Source organism: Mesoplodon bidens (genome assembly GCF_964165515.1).
Source record: "Mesoplodon bidens genome assembly, chromosome: 10".
NCBI lineage: Eukaryota > Metazoa > Chordata > Mammalia > Artiodactyla > Ziphiidae > Mesoplodon > Mesoplodon bidens.
Genome location: NC_138172.1, coordinates 53,424,654 through 53,451,280, shown reverse-complemented (window position 1 = coordinate 53,451,280; position 26,627 = coordinate 53,424,654). Strand labels below are relative to the sequence as shown.

The 26,627-nt window shown below is 36.8% G+C and overlaps 2 protein-coding genes across 2 annotated transcripts in view; one reads left to right on the top strand and one right to left on the bottom strand.

Annotated features, from left to right (window-relative positions):
• Positions 1 to 26,627, top strand: part of STT3B (STT3 oligosaccharyltransferase complex catalytic subunit B) — a 100,771-nt gene that overhangs the window by 30,693 nt on the left and 43,451 nt on the right. The window contains exons 2-3 of the mRNA XM_081246969.1: positions 21,685 to 21,793; positions 25,208 to 25,495. Coding sequence (XP_081103095.1) covers positions 21,685 to 21,793; positions 25,208 to 25,495 — 397 coding nt within the window. The remainder of the gene's footprint in view (positions 1 to 21,684; positions 21,794 to 25,207; positions 25,496 to 26,627) is intronic.
• On the bottom strand, positions 15,176 to 15,586 carry LOC308623959 (non-histone chromosomal protein HMG-14-like; the record flags this gene model as incomplete). Its single annotated transcript, XM_081246800.1, has 1 exon — positions 15,176 to 15,586. The coding sequence occupies one exon, from the start codon at positions 15,584 to 15,586 to the stop codon at positions 15,281 to 15,283; it is 306 nt and encodes a 101-aa protein (XP_081102926.1). The 3' UTR covers positions 15,176 to 15,280.

Below are 26,627 nucleotides of genomic sequence, written 5' to 3'. Positions count from 1 at the left end.
CGCTGCAACTAGAGAAAGCCCGCACGTAGCAACAAAGACCCAACGCAGCCGAAAATAAATAAATAAATATATTTAAAAAAAGAATAATTGTATTTAAATAAATAGTGCTAAAAATGCATCTCTTTACTACTCTCCCTCTTGGACCCCTTTCTCTCCTTAAACACACTAACCTCTCCTATCTCAAGGTCTTTGCACTGCTAGTTTCTTTACCTAGGGACAGCTCTCCCCACCTCTTGGAATGGTTGGCTGCTCCCATCCTAAGGTCTCACAAATGTTAGAAGACTTCATACATACCTTGCTTAAAGCCATCTTTACCCCTTCCTCCCCTTCTTCCTATTTCACTCTTTTATCCCATCCCTTTAGTGTCTTCCAAAGCTGTTGCTTCAACCTATAATTATCTGGTTTGTGTTTATTGCACTTAAGCTCCAGGAGAGAGAGACTTTGCCTGTCTTTTTCACTGCTCTCTTTCTAGTGCTGAATAGAAACCTGGGACACATTAGTTGCTTAGAATTTTTTTTTAAAAAAATGGTAAATGATTATTACCTTTTAAAAATGAAAACCATACTAATGTTCGGAGTAGAATAGCTATACTTAGAGGCACATATTATAATGTCTTGACGGACAAGAATTTTGGGGAGGCTTTGAAAGATGTGCTGTCAAATTGACATAGGTTCTCTATTCCTAGGAGACAACTGTGAGCCCTCACATATCCTTATTTTTGATAGAAACTTCAGTTAACCTGGTATTTCACCACAAAGCAAGTTAAAATAGTGGGATGATTCAAGGCTTTGACCTTAAGGGAAATGTTGAGATGTGGCAGTAGTTGATACAGAGCTCTACTTCCTCTCTTGCCTTTTGCCCTATCTCTTTCCTCTCCTTCCCTCCTTTGCTACTTATATTTGCTGTTCTTTATCACCATCATGGAGCAAAGCTGCTTGCCTTTCCTTTGTTTCCTCCATTGTTTCTGATTTATTCTTCTGCTTTTTAGATTTTATTTGCAAAGGCTAAGCTAAACTAGACTTGTGTTGTCTTATGGAAATTAGATTTGTGCACTGAACATTTGTGGGGTGTGGGACATGTTTGTCTCCCATCCCCTCTGTGTTTATCGTGCTCTTTCATTGCCAAAAGCAGTCTTTTTCTATTGTTTCTCGGTTACTTCCTAATTTGAATCTATTTCTGTAAAGCCTGGTTTCTCAATTTCTGAGGTTTCTACTGTGTTCATCTAAAAGTGTGTTAATCTTGAATCTGTATAAGAATTTAATATAGAAGTGAAAAGAGTAGGGATTATTACAGCAAGCATTTATTTTGAGACAGTCATTTTGATGCCAGTTTTACAAAAAAGCAGTGACACAGGCCCTGGAAAATGTCAATTAGCAAACTTTAGTTAAAGGTTTAATTATAGTTATATGCATTTGGTAGATAGTTTTAGAGAGGTAATGGTTTAGGGAAAAGGAGGACGGAACTGGCCCTTGGGAGACTTGCTTGTGTTTTACTTTTAGCACTGCTTTAGCCCATTTCTTTAGGCTGGAACTTTCTCTACTTCTTAGCTATAAATTGAGACCTTTATTTCTCAGCTTTTCTAGCTCATATTCTACACATACCATATATTCTGTTACAAAAGCTAGTCACAGGTGTCTTAGATGACTTCAAGTTGGTCATAGCTTTACGGCTAAGAATATACTCTTCTACTTATTCTTAGACATCTTCCAATTAATATTTTTTCTGATACAGTGCCATATTTTTGTAGAGAACTGGAAATGTTAATTAAACATACAAAACGCTTTCCCACCTCAAAAGTTTCCTCTTGAAGATAGAAAAGCCTTTCGTTAACTTTAGAGCTGAGGTATAAAATGTTTTTTAACCTTTAAGATTAAGGGTATATTGTGGTATTTTGCTTCAGTACATAATCGTGAGATTTTGTTATTGTTTTTGAGTGTACGTTAAGCATTTCAGTATAACATAAGGTGAAATAACAAACCTAAAACGAAATGTATGAAGTGGTTAGGTCTCCAACAAGATCAGTAGAAGGAAAATGCAGAGGTAGCGCTTTCCCTCCTTGTTCAGAAGGGCAGGCCTAGTTTACTAACGGGCTGGTACTGAGTGTCTGTTTTCCTAAGGAAACAATATGGTATATGTTGAATAAGGCGTAAACCAATTTGTAAAATTCTGTTTAAGCTGTAATGTTCTGAATTCAAGTATTGTGCTAATCTCTACTAGAACTCAAGAGGTATAACCATTTTTCCATAAATGGGCTTCCATAATTTAATCTCATCTTGCTACTTTAAGAGGTTGTTTCAAGCACAGAGACTCTTCTTAGCCTTTGAAGGGTTTCTTGGGATGAAGAAGAATTAATACTACGGAATTTATAAGGATTAAAAACAAGTGTGTGGCTTTCAGAAGCAAGTGTTTTATTCCTATCTTGTTACTTTTCATTTGTCTCTTAAAGATATCGGGAAAGGCCATTATAAAATGCGGTGTCGGGCTTCCCTGGTGGCGCAGTGGTTGGGAGTCCGCCTGCCGATGCAGGGGACACGGGTTCGTGCCCCGGTCTGGGAGGATCCCGCATGCCGCGGAGCGGCTGGGCCCATGAGCCATGGCCGCTGGGCCTGCACGTCCGGAGCCTGTGCTCCGCAACGGGAGAGGCCGCATCAGTGAGAGGCCCGCGTACGGCAAAAAAAAAAAATGCGGTGTCTTTGAATAGCCAAAGGACACGGAGGTCTTAGGAATGTACATTGCAGAAGAAAACTAAATTTATATATCTTAGCTTCTTTGTAAAGGTGGGTCTCTAAGACCTCTTTTAATTTGTAATATGGCTGTTTCTCTTTATCAGATTTAAAACTCACATTTTCCTGTGATCCCCAGTTTCTCCTTACATCTTGAAGCAGTTTGCTTGTTACTGGAAAGCAGTAAAATTATTTATATGCCCCTTTTAGAATGAAAAAGTTCATGTGAGAATTATTTTGTCTGTCTTAATAAGTCATTCTCCCACACATTATAGGAATTTCAGGTTGGCTCTAGAGATCGGGTTGAGAGAATTTGGGGGAAGGTGTTCATTTATTTTTTAAAAAACTTTTATGAAAAATAAATAAACCAAAAGTAGAGAAGACCACAATGAACCACATGTATCTACTATACAGAGTATTCAATAATTAGCATCTTTTTTCACACTTGTTTCAAAACAAATCATTTTATTGAATTTAAAATACCAAAAGTTGTTCTGACAATATTAATAAAAGTATATGTAAAATCTGGTAGTTTTCTCAGACTGAGTTAGATATTATTTTACCACTTGTGTTTACTCTTTTATTTCAGTTTTATTTTGGTGTCTCTTAACCTTTAATACATCATTTCTCAGTCAATTCACCTAGTTTTACTTGAGGAAAACTGTAAATTGTATGTATGAGTGTGTGTGTGTGAAATTTTCCATAATAAAGTTTACATATAATTGACTTGAAACAAATAGACTGCCAGATATTTCTTCAGCAAAAATGGGTTTATTCGGGATCAGCAGAGAATTGCAATTCGGGATCTGCAACCACAGCAGGCCATGTGCAAGTCCCAGCATGCCATTTTATAGAGAGGGAAAGGAAGTTGGAGGGGCTAAACAGAGTCTATGGCTTTTCATTGGCTGCTGAGTCCTTGCCAGGGAAGAAGAGGAACCTTTCTTCCTCCTGTTGGGCTCTGCTGTCCTTGCAGGGCATGAGAGCTCCCCTTTCTGGTCTCCCAACTCTATTTAATTGAAGTTTATTAATTTTTAGCAATATGTATTACTCATATATATAATTATGTAGATCATCTGTCTGTGTATATGTAAGTATTATAATTGCATATATAGGTATGTGTGCATGTATATGTAAACTGTATATACACACACATGCACAGTATCGTAGAAAATTTCTAACATAAGCAAAAGTAGAGTTAATACTGTAATGAACCTCCGAATGTGTATACATCACCCAGCTTCAACAGTTTTCAATTTATGGTCCATCTTGTTTCATCTATAACACCCTCCCCAGCTATTTAAATTTTTTAAATATGTGTATTGGACATGCTAAAATTGAAGACTGCTTTTGTGCACACAGTTGCTTGCATTTAATGAAGAAGGAAATAGAAGCCAAAATTTAAGTCAGTGTTACTACTCATTACTAGTATGCCAGAAAGAATTAATTGACCCTCATAAGTGAAGTGCCAGGAACTATATATATGATACCTTCAAGAATACAAAAGTCACTAAGAAAAAAATATTCCACTGTCAGGTAAATTAGAATAGAGGTTCCAACGTGATGTTTTCAGAGCACAAATTCAAGTGGACTGGGGAGGGGAGGATGGAGTATTAGAGAAGACTTCTTCGAGAATGAATTTCAGGTTTGAGGGGATCGCAGGAAGAAAGGAGAATAAAATGCATGGCTGTGGTGAGTTTCTATGTAGATGGAACAAAGAGCTAAGAAAGACCATGCTAAAATTGCTCAATAAGAAGGTGAAACAAAAGATTAATAGATACAATTCTTTTTTTGGTTATTTAATGGAAAAGAGGAGTTGTATGATTAATCTAAATGCCTTTTATATTTGTTTGGGGTTGTGTTTTTTTTTCCCCCTCTGGTTATTAACTTCCTCCCCTGCCCCGGGTTCTTTTGTTTTTTCAATTGAGAAATCATTACCATATACCAGTGTATTAATTTTAGGTGTAAAACATTAATGATTTCATATATGTATATATTGTGAAATGATTACTACAATAAGTTTAATTAATTAACATTTATTACCATACCGTTTTTTCCCCTTGTGATGAGAACTTTTAAGATCTAAACAACTTTCAAATATATAATACAGTATCGTTAACCATAGTCACCATGTTGTATATTGCATCCCTATGACTTAGTTATCTTATAACTGGAAGTTTGAACCCTTTGACCACCTTCACCCATTTCCCCCACCCCCGCAACCCCACCTCTGACAACCAGCAGTCTGTTCTCTGTATCTGAGTTGTTTAGGTTTTTTGGTTTGTTTTGTTTTGGGGGGGATTTTTTAGACTCCACGTAAATGAGATCGTCTAGTATTTGTCTTTCTCTCTGACTGATTTCATGTAGCATAATGCCCTTAAGTTCCATGCTTGTTACAAATGGCAGAATTCCTTCTTTTTTATGGCTGAATAATATTCCTGAGAGAGAGAGAGAGTGTCTGTGTGTGTGTGTACACCCCACATTTTCTTTTATCTATCATTTGTCAATGGACACTTAGTTTGTTTCCATGTCTTGGCAATGCTGCAACAAACATGGAAGTACAGATACCTATTCAGGATAGTGATTTGGATTAATGCCTTTGGATTAATGCCTGGAAGTAAAATTCCTGGGTCATATGGTTGTACTATTTTTAATTTTTTTGAGGAACCTCCATGTTGTTTTCCATAGTGACTGTATAAGTTTACATTCCCACAGTGTGCAAGGGTTCCCTTTTTTCTACATCCTTGCCAATATTTGTCTTTCTGGTAATAGCCTTTCTGACAGGTGTGAGGTGATAACCTCTTTGCATTTCCTTGGTGATTAGGATGTTGAGCACCTTTTCATGTACCTGTTGGTATTTGGTTTCCTTTGGGAAAATGTCTGAATCAGTTTGGATTGGGTGTTTAATACTTCAACTGAGGTTTCCTAGGAATTCACATAAAAGTAAATAACCAGACTATACTTATAGTATACTTGTAGTAACAACTGAATCTGCAACACAGTGTTACAAAGTTAGATTTGGGTGCTTCTGGTTTAATTTATATATGTGTGTTTATATACACACAATGAGAAATATAAGCATTACTAAAATTTTCTATTAGGCTCTAAACAAACTTCTGCATCATTTAATCGAACAATATCTTTAGCAGCAAGGAAAACTTTTTAAAAACTGATTACTGTTTGACGGTTACTTCTGAGTCAAATATTTTACAATTTTGTGAACCAAAATACCAAAATAAATTAGATGATGTTTAGCATCTTTGCAACTATGAAATATAACCTCGAGTTTAAGATTCTGTGTTTACTGAAAGAACCTAATTGTTCTTACTGATTGATTTATTAATGTTATAAATTTGGGCTTAAATTTCTATTTTAAAAAATACTTTTATTTTTCCTTTATTTTTTTATGAAGATTTTATTTGAATAAAGGTTCCAAGCCTTTAAAGTTTGAAATGCAGTAGCTTATTCCATTTTGGAATTTCATATTATATATCTTAATTAAGTATTTCAGTTAAATGTCTTTACTTTGAATGAAGTTAATATTTATCTGTATTTTCTGTATAATTGAAAAGATTGGCAATTATAAGGGATAGATAATGGGATAGAGTGATGTGGGAACAAAACATTACCTCTGATAACAGGGCTTTAAAAACTTGGAAGTTTGTCAAGTAGTCTTTGAGACACCTCTCTCATTTTAACATAGGCATAGGGATGTTTATTGATTTTCAAATTTAAAGTCTGAAGGAATCTAGTGGTAAATTATTAGAATTAATAAGCATTTGCAAGGTTTCTGGTTATAAAATCAATGTAAAAATATCAAGAGATACCTGTCAAAGATTGCCAACAAACACAGGAAAGCATGCTCAACATCACTAATCATTTGAGAAATGCAAATCAAAACTATAATGAGGTATCACCTCACACCGGTCAGAATGGCCATCATCAAAAAATCTACAAACAGTAAATGCTGGAGAGGGTGTGGGGAAAAGGGAACCCTCTTGCACTGTTGGTGGGAATGTAAATTGATACGGCCACTATGGAGAGCAGTATGGAGGTTCCTTAAAAAACTAAAAATAGAACTAACTACCATATGACCCAGCAATCCCACTACTGGGCATATACCCTGAGAAAACCATAATTCAAAAAGAGTCATGTACCACAATGTTCATTGCAGCACTATTTACAATAGCCAGGACATGGAAACAAACTAAGTGTCCATCGACGGATGAATGGATAAAGAAGATGTGGCACATATATACAATGGAATATTACTCAACCATAAAAAGAAACCAAATTCAATTATTTGTAGTGAGGTGGATGGACCTAGAGTCTGTCATACAGAGTGAAGTAAGTCAGAAAGAGAAAAACAAATACCATATCCTAACACATATATATGGAATCTAAAGAAAAAACTGGTTCTGAAGAACCTAAGGGCAGGACAGGAATAAAGACGCAGACGTAGAGAATGGACTTGAGGACGCGAGGAGTGGGAAGGGTAAGCTGGGACGAAGTGCGAGAGTGGCATGGACATACATACACTACCAAATGTAAAATAGCTAGTGGGAAGCAGCCACATAGCACAGGGAGATCAGCTCGGTGCTTTGTGACCACCTAGAGGGGTGCGATAGCGAGGGTGGGAGGGAGACGCAAGAGGGAGGGGATATGGGGATATATGTATACATATAACTGATTCACTTTGTTATATAGCAGAAACTAGCACAACATTGTAAAGCAGTTATACTCCAATAAAGATTTTAAAAAAGAGATACCTGTCAATATGTCAAACAGGGTTTTAAAAAATAAATGAAAATACTATTAAAAATAAGAATAAATCTAAGCAAAGATGTGTAAGATCTCTAAGGTTGAAATTATTCATTTTCTGAAGAGACATTAAAGAAGACTTATAAGAAGGAGATAAACTCTATTTATGGATTGGATGAGTCAGTATTGTAAAGATATTAATTCTCCCCGAATCAACATGTGGAGTTAATGGACTTTTAGTCAAAACCCCACATGGATTTCTTTGGGGAATTGACAGCGTATTTTAAAATTCATGTGGAGATGCAGAAAGACAAAATACAAGGCACAGTTTTAGAATGATCTGCCAGATGTCAAGATTTTATTTAAAGCTCTAGTTACAAAGTTTGCATATTATTGGTGCAAGGATAGACATAAAGACCACTTGAGCAGAATAGAGTCCAGAAACAGATCTGCACATTAATGAACTCTTAGTGTATGATAGAGGTAGAACTGTACAGCAATGGAGAAAAGATAATTTTTCAGTAAATGATGTGGGAACAATTATTTATACAGAGGAAATAAAAATAGATAAATATTTCTCACCATATAAAATAATTGATTCCAGGTATATTAAATACCTAAAATAAGTAAGTTTAAACTAAATTATCATGAAAAAGAAAATAATATCTTTATGACCTTGGGACAATAAAAGACTTTTTTAACCAGAAAAAAAGCACTAACTCACAGCAAAAAAAATTGATAAATTAGGTTTTATGTCAAGAATTTCTGTTCTTCAAAAAATACCATCATGAGTGAAGAGAAGCTATGAATGAGAACAGTTTACAACTCACATAACCGACGAACAATATGAAGAACTTAGTCAAATTAACTAGAAAAAATGCTTCAATACATACTTCAGAGGAAATTTAATGACCATTAAATACATGAAAAGTGTTACCCTCACAAGACATCATAGAAATGCAAATTACCATTGTTGGCAAAAATTGTTTGATAATCCTAAATGTTGGTAATGTTACTAAGCAGCAAGAATTCTTGGGTAGGGTATCCACCTTTTATTTATCTCTATAGTCAGTTCATTTAGCTGTCAGACAGGGCTGATGAGTTTAGTGGTAGTGGTGTGTTGTATGGGGGGAGAATAGGGGGGAGGTACTGTATTACGGGCCTAAGAAGAAGATAGTGACTACTGCTACTTTCAAAGTGCTCAGTGAAATAAGAGTGTGCTGCCCTTTACTAAAGTCCTCTTATTTCACTTCCAAGCGATAAGAAGGGAAACCCATAAGGACATTCAGTAAACTATTCACAGTACTGGGTTGGAAACTGGGCCAGAATATAGGATAGAAAAATGAACGGCCAATCGGACAGGAAGAAGTTAACTGAAAATCAAAGAAAATGAGTTTGTAAGAGTGAGTTGGGACTTCCCTGGCAGTCCAGTGGTTAAGACTCCGTGCTTCCAGTGCACGGAGTGGGGCACGGCTTCGATCCCTGGTCAGGGAATTCAGATCCCACAGGCTGCATGGCGTGGCCAAAAAAAAAAAAAAAAAAAGAGTTAAGGGAGTTGTGGGAGCCTTGCATACCAGGATTGACTTGATTCTGGGGATAAAATAGGACTAAACACATTCTACATCATTTATGTTTAGTTTTTAGATACTTTGACTAGATTTTCAGTAGAATCTTAATGAGCTTGCTTGTTTGTTTTAACTCTTTAATTTTGCCTTCAGGCTTAGATCTCAGGAAGTATGGACTAAATTGGTTTTAGTCTTTAACTTTGGGGATACCATTTAAAATTGACGTTAGGTAGCTATCTGGGAAGCTATGTAGAGTGTATTTCATCTCCATTTAAAAACATATTTATGAAATCAGTTATTCATTCAACAAATATTTGAGGCCTGCTATGTACCACATACTATGCGAGGTGTTGGAGACGTGGTTTCCTCGTGGGAGTATTTATCTAGTGTGGTAAATATTAAGTAAACTAATGTGAAATTGCACCTGTGGCAAGTGCTAGAAGAAAAAAGTACATTGAACCTTTTCTGTCAACAGCATCCCTTAGAAATGTGCTGAAGTTTGAAGAATGAGTTATTTAGGCTAAGAGGGGAGATAGCAGTGATCCAGGGGGAAGGAACTGGCAGTCTGAAGTTCCTGAGGTCAGAGGGGATAAGATGAGTCTGGAGGACTGAAGGATGGGTATATGGAAAGCAGGGAGATAGTAAGGTGTGAGATGAGGCTAGAGTTATGTAAGAGCTAGAGTGTGTGTGGCTTTGATTATGTTAAGTGAAGTGTCCTTCCTTTTAATTTTAAGAGATGACGCCCTTGAATAGTTCAGCAGAGGGTTGCAATATGATCACATTTACATTTTGAAAAGATGTTCTTTGTTTTTGTTTTTGTTTTTTGTGGTACGCGGGCCTCTCACTGTTGTGGCCTCTCCCGTTGCGGAGCACAGGCTCCGGACGCGCAGGCTCAGCGGCCATGGCTCACGGGCCCAGCCGCTCCGCGGCATGTGGGATCTTCCCGGACCGGGGCACAAACCCGTGTCCCCTGCATCGGCAGGCGGACTCTCAACCACTGCGCCACCAGGGAAGCCCAAAGATGTTCTTTGTTGAGAAACAGTATACAGATTGGAGAATTAGGACGTGGGCAAAATGGATGTAGGGGGATGAGTTAGGGGGTACTGCAGTAGTCTAGTTTAAAAAATGATAGCTTGGATTACAGTGCTAGTATCAGAGTAGGAAAGAGTGGACAAATTTCAAGGATATTTAAGTAGTAAAATAACCTAGTTGTGATCTGTGTATAGGATGTGAGAGGGAAGGAGCTCTCCAGGATGACACCTAGATTTTTGGCTTTTTCAATTTAGGTAGTAATTAGATAGCAAATACTAAAAGCAGACACAGTGTATGTATTTGTTTTGGGGGTGGATAGGTGGTGTCCAATCATGAGTTTAGTTGGATATTGAGTTTGAGATGCCTTTGTGACATTCAAGGGAAAAAACAATGTAGACAGGGAGATAACATTGGCAAATTGTGGGCATACTGATAATAATTGAAGACCCAGGTATGACTGACATCGCTTGGGGGAGAGTTACAGTTAATGAGAGGATCTTGGGTAGAGGAGGCTGCCTGTACAGAGAGCAGAGAAGAGGGTTGGAGATGTGTGGTAAAAAAACAGGAGACTATTGTAGTTATAAAAGCCAAGGAAGAGAATGAACAGAGAGGGAGAGGCCAAGAATTATGCAAAATGGAAAGTTAAAAATAACCACTCAGAACAATTTTGATTATGAAGTTGGAACCCCATGTTTCTTAGTTTTAAGAACATATTAATCTCTTGGAGTCCATTTTTTTAAGTGAAAAATTGCGTTTAAAATTTTAAATCCTGATTCTTGTTAAAATACTAGGCCTTTTGTCATTGAACTATTTTCACAGGTTTGGGGGATGTTACTTACTTTTCCTGTTGTGTACTTCCTAATGGTGCTCCTCTACCTCCTATAGTTTGTAACCGTCCTTGGTTTTTGCTTTTACTCTTAATCCAAGTTTTTGGACCTTGGTTTCAGTGTTAACTTCTTGATTTGGAGATCCCTTGTAAATTTAGACTAACATGTGTGGTACAAATGTTAAGAGTTTACCTTTTTATGGGAGTCTTTCTTCCCTTGGGAGGAGAAAAATTTAGCCACTTCCATGCTGGTGGATACACTGTTTTTCATTTCTGAAGGGATAGTCTTCCCATGGTCCCACCTATAAGTACAATACATACTTTGTTTCTAGCATTTAGAGGTTTCACTTTTAAAATTAGCTCTGGTACTTTCTTTTAGAGGATGTTTAGCATTTCTAGCACTAACTTAGATTTCCAGAATTGTTGCTGGAAAACAAATGTTGTTTTAAGTTCTGAGTTTAAAATCCTTTTTCCTTAGTCAGAAATTTTGGTATATTATTCCATTGCCTGTATAACATTCAGTGATTCCAGTTGACTGATATATTCCTTTGGAGAAAATCTGTTTATTTTCTATGAATGATTTTAAGTTGCACTTTATCCTTAGCGTTTTGAAATTTATTGAGAGGTGTATGTAGTTTTTTGTGTTTTTTCCTAATCATCTGTGGGACATAATGATTCTTCTTTCAAGATTAAATGTAAAAACTGGATTTACCTTTAGACTTCTTAATTTTTTCATAATACTTCTTTTCAGCTTTATTGAGATATAATTGACAAAGTTGTGTATATTTAATGTGTACTGCATGATGATTTGAGATATACATACACATTGTGAAATCATTACCACAATCATAACACATCCGTCACCTCACATAGTTTCTTTCTTTCTTCCTTTCTTTTTTTTTTGGTGAGAGCTCTTAAGATCTCATCTCCTCTTACCAAATTTCAATTATACAATACAGTACGTATTACTAACTACAGTCACCTTCTCATACATTAGATCCTTAGAATTTATTCATGTTATAACTGAAGTTTGTACCCTTTGACCTACCTCTCCCCATTTGTCCCATCCCCCATCCTCTGGCAGTCACCATTATATTCTCTTTCTGAGTTAAACTTTTTTTTTTTTTTTTTTTTTTTTTTGCGTTACGCGGGCCTCTCACTGTTGTGGCCTCTCCTGTTGCGGAACACAGGCTCCGGACGCGCAGGCTCAGCGGCCATGGCTCACGGGCCCAGTCGCTCCGCGGCATGTGGGATCTTCCCTGACCGGGGCACAAACCCGCGTCCCCTGCATCGGCAGGCGGACTCTCAACCACTGCGCCACCAGGGAAGCCCTCTGAGTTAAACTTTTTTTAAAAAAAAGAGTTCACATATAAGTGATACCATACAGTATTTTTCTTTTTCTGTCTGGCTTATTTCACTTAGCATAAATGCCTTCCAGGTTCATACATGTTGTCACAAATTGGCAATGGCAAGATTTCCTTCCTTTTTGTGGCTGAATAGTATTCCATTATATAAATGTATAATGACATTTTCTTTATCCATTCATCTATCAACAGACACTTTGGTTGTTTACATATCTTGGCTATTATGTATGTATGTATTTATTTATTTTAATTTTTGGCTATGTCGGGTCTTAGTTGTGGCACACGGGATCTTCGTTGTGGTATGTGGGATCTTTCGTTGCACACCCGGGCTCTTTGTTGCAGCACATGGGCTTCTCTCCAGTTGTGGCGCGTGGGCTCTGTAGTTTGTGGCATGTGGGCTCTCTAGTTGAGGCACGCGGGCTCATTAGTTGTGGCGCGCAGGCTCATTAGTTGTGGTGCACAGGCTTAGTTGCCCCGCAGCATGTGGGATCTTAGTTCCCCAACCAGGGATCCAACCCACGTCCCCTGCATTGGAAGGCGTATTCTTTATCACTGGACTACCAGGGAAGTCCCTGTCTTGGCTATTATGAATAATGCTGCAGTGAACATGCAAGTGCTGATATCTCTTCTATATACTGATCTTGTTTCCTTTGCGTATACAGTTGACCCTTGAGCAGTGCAGGTTTGAACTACATGGGTCTACTTATATGTGGATATTTGACACTGATAAATACAACCTGCAGTTGGTTGAATCTGCAGATGCAGAGGAACTGCAGATGTGGAGGAACCAAGTATATGGAGGACTCACTATAAGTTATATGCAGATTTTCAACTACAGAGGCTTGATGCCCCTAACCCCCACATTGTTCAAGGGTCTACTCTATACCCAGAAGAAGGATTTCTGGATCACATGATAGTTCTGCTTTAAAAAATTTTAAGGAATTTCTACACTATTTTCTATAATGGCTGTATGAATTTACATCCCCGCCAACAGTATACCAAGGGTTCCCTTTTTTCACATCCTTGACAGCATTTGTTACCTCTTTACTTTTTGATAGTAGCCACACTAACAGATGTGAGGGTGTTTCTCATTGTGGTTTTCAGTTGCATTTCTCTGATACTGAGCACCTTTCATATACCTAACTGGCTATTTGTATATCTCTGGGAAAATGTCTTTTCAGGTTCTTTGACTTCTTTGACCATTTATTAATCAGATTTTCTGTGGGTTTTTGTTTTTTGGCTTTTTTTTTTCGCTATTGAAAGGTATGAGTTCCTTATGTGTTTTAGATATTAACCCCTTATTAGATATATGGTTTGCAAACATTTTCTCTCATTCCATAGGTTGCCTTTTCATATTGTTTATTCTTTCCTTTGCTATGCACAGCCTTTTAGCTTGATATAGTCCCAGTTGTTCATTTTTGCTTTTGTTGCCTGTGTTTTTGGCATCGTATGCCCAAAAGTCATTGCCAAGGCCCATGTCAAGGAGATTTTTCTCTGTTTTCCTCTAGGGTTTTTATGGTTTCAGATCTTACATTGAAGTCAATAATGCATTTCAAGTTGATTTTTGTGTATGGTGTAAGATAAAGGTCCAGTTTCATTCTTTTGCATATATGAATAACATCCAGTTTTCCAATACCATTTATTTGAAGTGACTGTTCTTTCTTCATTGTTTGTTCTTGGTGCCCTTGTCAAAGATTAGTTGACTGTAATAGTGTGGGTTTATTTCTGGGCTCTGTGTTCTGTTCCAAAGGTCTGTGTGTCTTTTTTTATGCCAGTACCATACTGTTTTGTTACTATAGCTTTGTAACATAGTTTGAAATCAGGGAGTGTGATACTTCCAGTTTTGTTGTTATTTCTCAAGGCTGCTTTGGCTATTCAGTGTCTTTGGGAGTTCCATGCAAATTTGGGGTTATTTTTCTATTTCTGTGAAAAATGCTATTGTAATTTTTTTAGGGATTACACTGAATTTGTAGATTGCTTTGGGTTATATGGACATTTTAACAATACTATTGATAATTCTTCCAATCCGTGAGCACATAATATCTTCCCATTTATTTGTGTCTTCTTTCATCAGTGTATTATAGTTTTCAGTGTACAAGTTTTTCACCTTCTTGGTTAAATTTATTGTTAAATATTTTATTGATTTTTATACTGTTGTAAGGGGGATTGCTTTTTTTTATGTGCTTCAAGAAAGTCTTTCATAATTGAGATTTTATTGGTTGTTTTGAGGATCAGTACATAGACATTTCAATTTGTACACAATTCTCAACATACATACCAAAAATCTAAAAAATCATGTAGTTGTGATTCTTTTCTGAACAGTTATTCCAGTGACTTTCCAGCTTAAAATTTGGAGGCAAATTTTCCTTCACAGGATATGAAGTACCAATATCTTCAAATATTGATATGCTGTTACATCCTAAGTGCTACTAATTCACAGTTTAATATCATATACACTACATACTCAAATTGTCAGTCATTCACAGCACATTAACAGTTACTGGAAGAACTGGACTACCATGACCAAAGATGTTGCATAGTGCACAAAATTCTGCCCAGGAGAGACAAGACCAAGGAGTGAGTGGTTTGCTTTAGGAAACAATTATACCAAAAACAACATGGGAAGAGAAGTAATTTAAAGTGTTTAAGACATTAAATGCACAGCTGACTCCAAACTGCCATTTAGTATGCTTTGTATTATAAGATATAAAAGCTACCCTCCATCTGTGGAATCTTAAGCTGACACCCAAGATAATCAAAGCCTCCCATATTCAATATCCCAGTATTTTCTGGTTGTACCAAAAAATAAACAACCAGCAAATGATTTCACCTCTTAAAAAAAAACATTTACACTAAATGCTTTTATTTAAGCTACTAAAAATCTTGCATTTACAAAATAGTTGATAACAGAGCTACTAAAAAACTTGCACTTACAAAATAGTTGATAACATTATTCCTCTGGATTGTATAAGAAGGGAGACAGGGACCACTGATAGGACCAGGGGTGTGATATTAATCAGACTTGGCTTCTTTCTCTCCTGCTTCATCAGAAGCTGGCCTCTCCTCGTTTTTAGTTTCTCCATTTTCTGCAGGTAAGTCTTCTTTAGTCTCTTGGTTAGCTACTTCAGCCTGTTTTGCCTTTGCTCCCCTTTTTCCCTTTGGTTTGCACGTTTTGTCTGAAGATGTATCCTTTCCTGCTGCCTTTTTTGGCTTCGTTTCCACTTTTGCAGGAGCCGGTTTAACTGACAACCTTGCCAGTCTTCTCTTGGGCTCCTCCTTCACCACCCCCTCAGTGGAGCTGACCTTCCTTTTGGGCATTGTGGCAGTGGAGCAGGCATGTGCCGGGTGCCTGTGGGCCGCGGCACGCTGAGAGCCTTTGCGAAGCTGGGCTGCCTGGCCGCTGCCGCTCCTCCTGCCGCCCGAGCTGCTGGGACCCGCAGCGGGGGCGGTGGGAGAACCCGGGATTGCTTTCTTAATTTATCAGATAATTCATAGTTAGTGTATAGAAATGCAACTGATTTTTTAAATGTTGATCTTGTATCCTTGGTGAAGCCTTCAGAGTTTTCTGTATATAAGATCATGTTATCTGCAAACAGACAATTTAAATTCTTCCTTCCCAATTTGGAAGCCTTTTATTTCTTTTTCTTATCTAATTGCTCAGGCTAGGACTGTGTTGAAAAGAAGAGTGAGAGTGGGCATTCTTGTTTTGTTCCTGATTTTAGGGGAAAAGCTTTCAACTTTTCACCATTGAGTATGATGCTAGCTGTGGGCTTGTCATCTATGGTCTTTATTATTTTGAGGTACGTTTCTTCTATACCTAATTTTTTTAGTTTTTGTCATGAAATGATGTTGAATTTTGTCAGAGGCCCTTTCTGCCTCTGTTGAGATGATCATACAATTTTTATCCTTCATTCTGTTAATTTGGTATCACATTTATTAATTTTCGTATGGTGAACCATCCTTGACTCAGGGATAAGTTCCAGTTAATTATGGTGTATGATCCTTTTAATGTGCTGTTGAATTTGATTTGCTGGTATTTTCTTGAGGATTTTTGCATCTTTGTTCATCAGGGACCCTGGCCTGTCGTTTTCTTGTTGTGTCCTTGTCTGACTTGGGTATCAGGGTAATGCTGGTCTTGTAAAATGATTTTGAAGGGTTTCTTCTTTAATTTTTTGGAAGAGTTTGAGAAGGATTGGCATTCATTCTTTAAATGTTTGGTAGAATTCACCAGTGAAGCCATCTGGTCCTAGGCTTTTCTTTGAATCAGTGATCAAAACCCCCCAACAATCACCTTACTCGTTATTGATCTGTCCAGATTTTTAAATTTCTTCCTGGTTCAGTCTTTGATGTAAGTTGTATGTTTCTAAGACTCTGTCCATATCTTCTGGGTTATGCAATTTGTTGGTGTATAATTGTTCATAATAATCTCTTTTGATCCTTTGTGTGTCTGTGGTATTAGTTGTAACGTTTCCTCTTTCATTTCTGATTTTGTCTTCTTTTTTTTTCTTAGTCTAGCTAAAGGTTTGTCAATTTTGCTTATCTTTTTTAAAAAAACGTTGAACAAAACTTCATTTTTTTCTTCTCTTTTTCTAGTCTCTATTTCATTTATTTCTGCTCTGATTTTTGTTATTTCCTTCTTTCTGTTTTTTGGGCATAATTTATTCTTTTTCTAGTTCTTGAGGTATAAAGTTAGGCTGTTTATTTGAGGTCTGTTTTTTATTAATGCCAGTGTTTATTGCTATAAACTTCTGTCTTAGATTGCTTTGGCTGCATTTTGGTATGTTGTGTTTCCATTTGTGTTTATCTCAAGATACTTAAAAAATTTTCTTTTTATTTCTTTGACCCATTGATTGTTCAGGAAAATACTGTTCAATTTCCACATATTTGTGAATTTTCTAGCTTTCTTACTCATTTCTAATTTTATATCGTTATGGTCAGAAAAGATATTTGGTATAATTTCTGTCTTAAGTTTGTTAAGACTTGTTTTGTGACCCAATATGTGATCTATCCTGGAGAATATTCTGTATGTACTTAAGAAGAATGTGTGCTCTGCTGTTAGATGGAATGTTCTCTGTTAGATCCATTTGGTTTAAAGCGTAGTTCAAGTCCAGTATTTCCTTATTCTTACTCTCTCTTTCTGATCTATTCATTGAAAGTAGGGTATTAAAGCCTGCTACTATTATTGCATTGCTGTCTATTTCAATTGTTATATACTCTTGATCAGTTGATCCACTTATCATTCTATAATGAATGACCTTTTGCCTCTGTTACAATTTTTGATTTATAGTTTATTCTGTTGGATAAAAGTATAGCCATTCTTGATCTCTTCTGCTTTACGTTTGCATAGAATTTTTTTCCATCTCTCCACTTTCAGCCTATGTGTATCCTTAAAGCTGAAGTGAGTTTCTGTTAGCATATGTTTGAGTCTTGTGTTTTTAATATATTTACCCACTCTATGTCTTTTGATTGGAGAATTTAATCCATTTACGTTCAAAGTGATTACTGATAAAGACTTAACAACTGCCATCTTGTTAATTGTTTTCTAGTTCCTTTGTTCCTTTCTTCTTGTGCTGTCTTCCTTTGTGATTTGATAGTTTTCCTTAGCAGTATTCTTTGATTCTTTTCTCTTTATCTTTTTGTATCTACTATAGGTTTTTACTTTATGGCTACCCTGAGGTTTACATAAAACATTTTATGATTATAACAGTCAACTTTAAGCTAATAATTTGATTCAGTTGCATGCAAAATCTCTATTCTTTTACATCCCCCTTCAATTATGTTATAGATGTCATAATCTTTTTATGTTGTGTATTTAACAAATTGTAGCTATAGATATTTATGTCTTTCAACCTTTATACTAGTTAAGTGATTACTAGTGAGTTTTGTACTGTTATATATGTTTTTATGTTACAAATTATTGCCCTTTCAGGCTAGCTCGAAGGACTCCCTTTAGCATTTCTTATAAGGCAGGTGTGGTAGTGAGGAACTCCTTCAGTGTTTGTTTTTTTGTTTTTTTGTTTCTTTGGGAATATCTTTATGAAGGACAGTTTTGCTGAATATTCTTGGTTGGCAGTTTTTTTCTTCAAGCACTTTGACTATATATATGCTATTCTGGTGCAAGGTTTCTGCTGAGAAATCTGCTGATAGCCTTATGTGGGTCCCATGTATAAGTTTTTTACTCTTGCTTTCAAAATTCTCTCTTTGTCTTTGATTTTTGACAGTTTTATTATAATGTCTCTCAGTGGAGTCCTGTATGGGTTGAATATGTATTGGTACCTATGAACATCACATGCCTGGATGACCGTCAGTTTCTCTCCCCAGATTTGGAAAGTTTTTAGCCATTATTTATTTAAACAAGCTTTCTACCCCTTTCTCTCCTTCTAGAACTCTGATAATGCAGCCATCATTACCCTTGATGCATAGTTAATGTAGGCTATTTTTCACTTTTTTTTTTCCCTCTGCCCTGATAGTTTCAAGTAACCTCTCTTCTAGTTCTCAGATTCTTTCTTCTGCTTGTTCATGTCTGCTGTTGATATTCTCTGCTGCATTTTTTTTTTCATTTTATTCATTGTATTTATCAGCTCCAGTATTCTCTTTGGTTTATTTTTTTTATAATTTCTGTCTCTCTTTTGGACTTCTTATTTTGATCACATATTGTTTTCCTGATTTGTTGAGTAGTCTTTCTGGGTTCTCTTGTAGCTTGCTGAGCTTCCTTAAAACAATTACTTTGAAATCTTTGTCAAGCAGTTCATAGATCTGTTTCTTTGTGGTCAGTTACTAGAAAATAATTGTGTTCCTTTGGTGGTGTCATGTTTCCTTGATTTTTTTTCACTTTTGTTGTAGCCTTGCATTTATGCCTGCGCATTTGATGGAGTGGTTTTGGTCGGGAAAGACCTTTACCTGCGGGTAAGTGTGAGGGTGCCAGCTGAATAGGCTGTGGCAGTTCTTACTCTGGGGAAGATCCAGGGGTGTAGTCTTTGTGCAGCTCCAACAACTGAGGTCAGTGTTAGTGAAGATTGCAGGGGTCCTCAATGGCCAAGGCAGCAAGTGTCCATGGGGCTGTTAAGGGCTGTTGGGGACCTTCTGGTCTCTTTTTCTCCCACAGGGAGTTGTTGTGGCCAAGGGGATCTCTCTTGGCACCAGGTCCAGCTCACAGGTGTCCTCTTAATCATGGTAGTACTGATGAGTGCCCATGGAGTAGCCATGGAGCTGGCGTCTGGAGCTCAGGCACACACAAAGCAGCTGCAGAGCTGGAGTCTGAAGTGTAAGCACTTACAGAGAAACAGTGGTTCTGGAGTCCGGAGCATTTGTGGGATTAGGGGGTTGTGGCAGCCCTGGTCCTGGGGCAGCGCAGCAGTAGCTCTTTATTGCTGGTGACAGAACAGTGTCTCCCTCTCCAGGGGCCCTGTGGCAGTGATGGCTTTTGGTGAAAGCTGCTGTTGTCCTCTGCAGAGCAGGCCACTGGAGTTTGTCCTGATGAATACTTACAGGGTTCTCCTTTGTGAAAGCTGTCATGGGTGCTGTTGTCCTCAGTTGAAGAGCCTGCCTAGGTCCTCCACAGAGCAGACCACACTGGGCACTGCAGTGGTCCTACCACATGGCTGATACTGATAGCCTCTACCCTTCTTTGTTCCTGGCTGTCTCTAGATGTCTCAACTAAGCCTGTCTCCCTAGTGATCCTTCTGTATGGTTGCTTTCCATTTTTTGCTTCATTGTGCTGCTGTGGGATCTCAGTTCTGCATGAGCCTCCTGGGGATATTTTCCTTCACGGATAGCTGCCTATTTCTTATTTTTTGTTGGGGGTATGAAGGCTGGTATCTCCTACTGCGCCATCTTTCTAATGCCACCCCTCAGAATACTTTCTGTCTTGTTACTAATTTGCTTTGCATCTTTGACCTTTTTACTATTTAGCCCATCCTTTATTTTGTTTATCTTAACAGTCATTTAACATTCAAAAACTTAAAATAGTGCTTTTATCATAGATCTTTATTTCACAGTAATAGTAGCAGTAGCCTCTGAGTGCTTTAGAGACATATTGTTTACTTATCATAGCCACCTTATTGACATAGGTACTATTGTTATCCCTTTTTTACAGACGAAGAAACTAGAGCACAGAGAGACCATGAGTTGTTTGCCCAACAAGGGTCACATAGCAAATAAGTATGGAACTAAGATATTCAAACTCAGGCAGTGTGATTCTAACACTCATAGTCTTGACCTCTAGGATATGCTTCCTTTCAGGCTGCTGTGGCTTATCTTATTTCTGAAGATATTCCTATTTCTGTTTTCTATGGTATTAGTTCTTCCACTCATTGATTTCGATGCTTAGATTTCATATTGTCTACTTTTCTTAAATGTTTGGTTTTTGGATGTGTGCTTATTTTTGTATTTAATCAAGTCTGTCCACAAATACTTCAGTGTTTGTATCTAGTGATTATGGGAGGGAGAGTCATGGCTTGCTATTGGGAAGGCTATATCAAGCTGAATTTGGATATGAGGATTTCCTATTCATCTTCTTTCTGTCAAGCACTATTTCACTTTTTGAATCACTTGTCTACGTGTATTGCAGGTACCTTTGAGGCCCACTTCCTTGCTTGGCAGTGGTAGGGCAAGGGGGTCCACCTGCCTGGCTGTTCCTAATGCTCATTACCCTGAGGATTGCTGCTGGATTTTCTCTTGCCCCCCTGCCCCATAACAACTTTATACTAAACATGGAACATCCTGGAAACTCCTCCCATTCCCCCACCCCCCCAACACACACACACATACCATAGTTTGCAGTTTACTTCTGGTTGCAGTTCGAGCTGTGGCTTCTTCCATCTCATTTCTTCTCATTTGGTTTTTTGTCTTTCATTGATGAAATTTCTCATTTGTTAAGGTCATGTTCTTGTTTTAAAGTGCTGTTACAGTTCATCTCCCATGGTTTTAGTGCTACTGTAACTTATTCTTTATTTCTGTAATTTTTAGGGTTATAGGATTGGAGGCAATTATGTTGAATGTGCATCCTTCATTTTGATGCTATTTTCTGTCAGTGGTTTTTAATCTTTTGAGAGTCATTGACTTCTTTGACCATTTGGTAAATTGTATGTACCCTCACTTTTTAAAAATTCAAATGCATAGCTGTCTGCTATCTGTACCCCAGGCAATGGCCAAATTTTGAGCATTACTGTTTTGGTAGAGTTGTTTTTTTGGGGGGGAGGGGGGGGACTTTGTTTTTAGTTATATTTAGAGGTATTAGCCTATTTCTTGGAAAATAACGTGTTACTTAGGTTTAAGGAAAATTGTTATAAAAGATGTATTTATGTAGCCATAGAGCTATATATAAAGAGTTAAATATAAAGTATAATATTAGAAAGATAGAGCTATTTTTTTCTAGTAAAGTTTTATAACGTTTCTTTTTTTCCTGTTTTCTCTAGGTTTAATTATAGATCAACACACCATCTTGCATCTCATGGGTTCTATGAATTTTTAAATTGGTTTGATGAAAGAGCATGGTATCCACTAGGAAGAATAGTCGGTGGTACTGTAAGTATATTTGTAGTTATTTATGTTAGTCTTAAAATTTTGCAGTTATTTGAGTAAATCATTAATCACTAAGGTGGTGGCAATTCTTGAAAGCTTTGTATAGTTAACTAACACATTTTTCTGTGGCTGATTAGTATTTAACTTGCTAAATCTCTTTTCTTGACCTTCTTCTTCCCACTCTCACCCCCCAACCCTGTTTTTGGGTTACCTCATACTAGCCACTATTTCTGACAAGTGGATCTCTTGTCACACAGTTAAGTTCAGGTTATTTGTATGTTTTTGTTTTGTTCTATAACAACTTTATTGAAAAAAGTTTTTGGAAGGAAATAGAAATGTAGAAAAATCAGATAATTCTAATTTTCCAGGTCCCAGTTACTCGAGGTAATTGAGTATTGATCATTGTTCATGGGGAATTATAATGTCCAGAAGATGATATAAGAGAAAATATTTTTAGGATTTGGGATGTAAGGAGAATGCTGAAGAGAAAATGAAAGACAAGACACCTATTTGGGCAATATATATGTGTAGTATTTTTTTCTGGATCAGTTTTGTCAGAGGTTTATCAATTTTAGTAGATTTCTTAACCCAAAGGAACTTTGACTTTGTTGATTATTAAATATTTGCCTTCTCTTATGTTAATTTCCATTTATTTCCTTCCTCCCACTTTCTTGAGTTTGTTTTGATGTTTTTATCTGTCCTCCTGATACAGTTTGCTCAGTAATTTTCAACATTTCTTTGTTATTAATGTATTCATTTTGAAGCTTTAAATTTCCCAATAATCACTTTTAACTACATTGCATACGTTTTGATATGTAGTATTTTCATTATTGTTCAGGTCAAAGTGTATTTTAATTTCCACTATAATTTGCCCTGAGTCATGGGTTACTTGGGGTTGTATTTAACTTTTAAACATAATAGAATTTCCTAGTTATCTTTTTTTTGCTTTATACTTCCAACATATTATGGTTAGAGAACAAATTCTGTAATTTTAATCCTTTGAAATTTATTGAGACATGATTTGTGGCCCAAGATATAGCCAACTTTTATAAATGTCCCCTCTGTGTTTGGAAAGGAATATGTTCTCCGGGGTAGTCAGATGTTGTGTTTATAATCTGGGTCATCTTCTTATCTTTGATGTAAACAGATAAAGATACAGGAGAATAGTCATGAATTAGGGTGAATTAGAAAGGTATTGAATGGTGAGAGATGTGGTAGATGGCTGTATCTGTACTTGTGGGGTGAATGCTGTCATATACTTCATTGTACTAGTCTTTGATTACTATAGTTTGTTTCCTGGTGTATTTATAAATTTTTATCTTGAATTCACCCTCAATGAAGGCTTGTTTTCTGAGACTCCTGGTGTCTTGGTATTTGGGACCATCCTTATAATAATCTTTCTCCTTTGCCTTTGCTGGAGCCCTTAGAGGTCTTACTGCTTTTAGGACAGTTTTTAGAGGTTATTTCTCAGCTTGAGGTTTTTTATACATGAAGTTGTTATAAATGTGGAGCCCATATTCACCCATGTGATGAATGAGTTTCTTATTTCTTATTTTGTTTCTGTTCAAAGCTTTGGAAGTAAGGCAAGAGTTCCTTACTGTTTCCCTTGATGGATGGGTAGAATTTGGCTAGTCTAGTTTCATGAACGGGCCCTGGCTTTGTGCTGGGAATTAGGCCTTTTCTTTGATCCCTGTGGTGAGTGGTAACTAACCCCCAACCTCGAGCACCTATATATCAAGCCTGCTTCGTTTTTGGTTTTTCTCTTTTTAGATTCCAACGGCATCAGTACCTAGTTTGAATTTCTTCTTTATGTTTGGAACCTGGAGGGTTCCCTTCCTTTTGAGCTTAAATATGCCTTTTTTGTTGTTGGGTGGTTTTATTTGTTTGTTTAGAATTTTTTGGTCCTTTCATCTAGTACTTCTACGTATTTTGGCTGTATTTCATATGTCAGTTCAGTCTGCCATATTTAGAGTACTTTCAAATTCATTTCCATTTTCTTTGAATATTGCTAACAAAATCATACACTGAGGCCTGGTATCGTATATGAAATGGAACAAAATTTTGATTTTTAAGAATGGTGATGGGCCTCCCTGGTGGCGCAGTGGTTGAGAGTCCGCCTGCCGATGCAGGGGATACGGGTTCGTGCCCCGGTCCGGGAGGATCCCATATGCCATGGAGCGGCTGGGCCTGTGAGCCATGGCCGCTGAGCCTGCGCATCTGGAGCCTGTGCTCCGCAACGGGAGAGGCCACAACAGTGAGAGGCCCGCGTACCGCCAAAAAAAAAAAAAAAAAAAAAAAAGAATGGTGATGATTGCCATACTTTTTCCCCCTTCCATTATCCCATTTGCCTTCTGTACATTCTATCGAGCATTCATTTTGTGCCAATCATTGTTCTCTGGATGCTGGGAAAATTTTTCTTGCTATTCTGGAGCTTATATTCTTGTGAGGGTGTTTAGTTAATAGAAAATAAATAAGTAAAATAAATAGTATGTGAAATGGTGATAAGTGCCATGGAGAAAAAGCAAGGGAGTTGGGTTAAAGACCATGGGGAGTTTGCAAGTTTAAATAGGGTAGCTAGGAAAGGAAATTTATAACATTCTTTGTAGTTTCAGTAATGGAGAAAGAAAAAAAATCTTTTAGGATTTAGATAAGGATGGAAGTATAAATACACATTTTAATCACCGAAGAATAGCTCAGAATTAATGTCCTATTTCTTGTTCTTTGAATCCTCTTAATGTTTCATGTTCTCTTTTAGAGGGAAGGTGAAGAATATAACTGTTAACTGGCCTATTCTAGTTTATTATTTCCTTTCTATCCTTAAATATTTTAAGAAGTGTAAAAAGTTCTAACCTTCCAGGAGTCTGAAAATATTATATCTGAATTCACCAACTAACTAGTCCTTCTTTTCCTAGCTAGAATTGTTTACTTTCCAAATCTTGACTTTGAAAGAAGGGAAAAATCATTTATAAATACCACTTAAATAATATTGCACATAACTTTCTTTCATCTTCCGTCCTTTTTTCAGTCCCTTGAACACAAGTATAGGCAATGTTGGAGCACGTTAAAACTCCAAACTTAAGGATATGTTAGATTAGGACCCTGTTTTATAGTGAAAAGATAAGTGGGATCAATAAGAAAGTTACCTAGTTTTTCATTGTTAAACCTCTTCACTTTTAATCATTCATTCAATATGATCTTTCTTCTTTTGCTTAAATATGTATCTCTGAATATTAGATTTTTATTTGTATCTAATCCAAAAGAACATTTAATTTTGTAATGTGTGAAGGCAAACCATTGTAAGAGCTTATTCTCAAACTTAGTATAAACAATATGTAATACTAAAGAAAGGAGCTTATGTTAGTGTTTTCAGCTACTTCATTTTATATGTAATTAAATTGTCCTTTTTTGTCTTCCTAGGTTTACCCAGGGTTGATGATAACAGCTGGCCTTATCCATTGGATTTTAAATACATTGAACATAACAGTTCACATAAGAGATGTATGTGTGTTCCTTGCACCAACTTTTAGCGGCCTTACATCTATATCTACTTTCCTGCTTACCAGAGAACTTTGGAACCAAGGAGCAGGACTTTTAGCTGCTTGTTTTATTGCTATTGTACCAGGTTACATTTCTCGGTCAGTAGCTGGATCCTTTGATAATGAAGGCATTGCTATTTTTGCACTTCAGTTTACATATTACTTGTGGGTAAGTAACACTTAATGTTATCATTAATACCCATGAACTTTCTGCTGAAATGCTGTTGTGCAGCATTTGTCTTTTATCAATTATAGTTGTATACAGAGAACTCTGTTACTGTTTGTAACAAGTCATAGCTCCAATAAAGAGGCTATGAAAAAATACGCTCTTGATTTTGTTTCTTTTGTAGGGGAGAGAGGAGTCAAATACTTAGGAAAATGAAATGTGGTTCAGTGGCTTAGGATGTTGAATTCTGTTTGCAAAACTTGTATTATTTTACTGTTGCCAAGTTATTTCTTCCTTCCCAATCTATACCTTCTTTTTCCTTTTCTTGTGTTACCGTATTAGCTACTAATTCCTTTATGATGTTGAAAAGGAGTAGTGAGAGGAAACATCCTTGCCTTGTAGGTAATATTTATCAAGTTGAAGAAGTTCCACTCTATTTCTGTCAATAGTTTGCTGAGAGATTTTATCATGAATGGATGTTGGATTTTGTCGAAAGCTTTTTCTCTATCTATTGATACACAGTTAACCCTTGAACAACACAGGTTTGAACTCTGCAGGTCCACTTATACACAGGTTTGTTTTTCAGTAAATACATACTACAGTACTACATGATCCAAGGTTGGTTGAATCCATAGATGTGGAACCACAGATTATGTAGGGCCTACTGTCAAGTTATATGTGGATTTTTGATACCAAGTGGGGGTGAGGGGGTCACTGCCCCAACCCCTGCCTTGTTCAAGGGTCAACTGTAGTTACATGATATTTTTCCTTTTGACTTTTTGATGTCATGAATTACATTAATTGATTTTCAAATGTTGAGCCACTATGTCATACCTGGAATAAATCTCACTTGGTCATGATACTGATATATAATTCTTATAATACGTTGTTAGACTTGATTTCTTAATGTCTTGTTGAGGATTTTTGCATCCATGTTAACGAGAGAGATCTTGGTCTATAGTTTTCTTTTCTTGTAATGTCTTTGATTTTGACGTTAGGACAATGCTGGCCTTGTAGAATGAGTTAGGAAGTATTCCTTCTACTTCTGTTTGCTGAAAGAGGTAGAGTATTGCTCTTTTTTTTTTTTTTTTAATGTTTGGTAGAATTCACGAGTGAACCCACCTTGGCCTGGTGC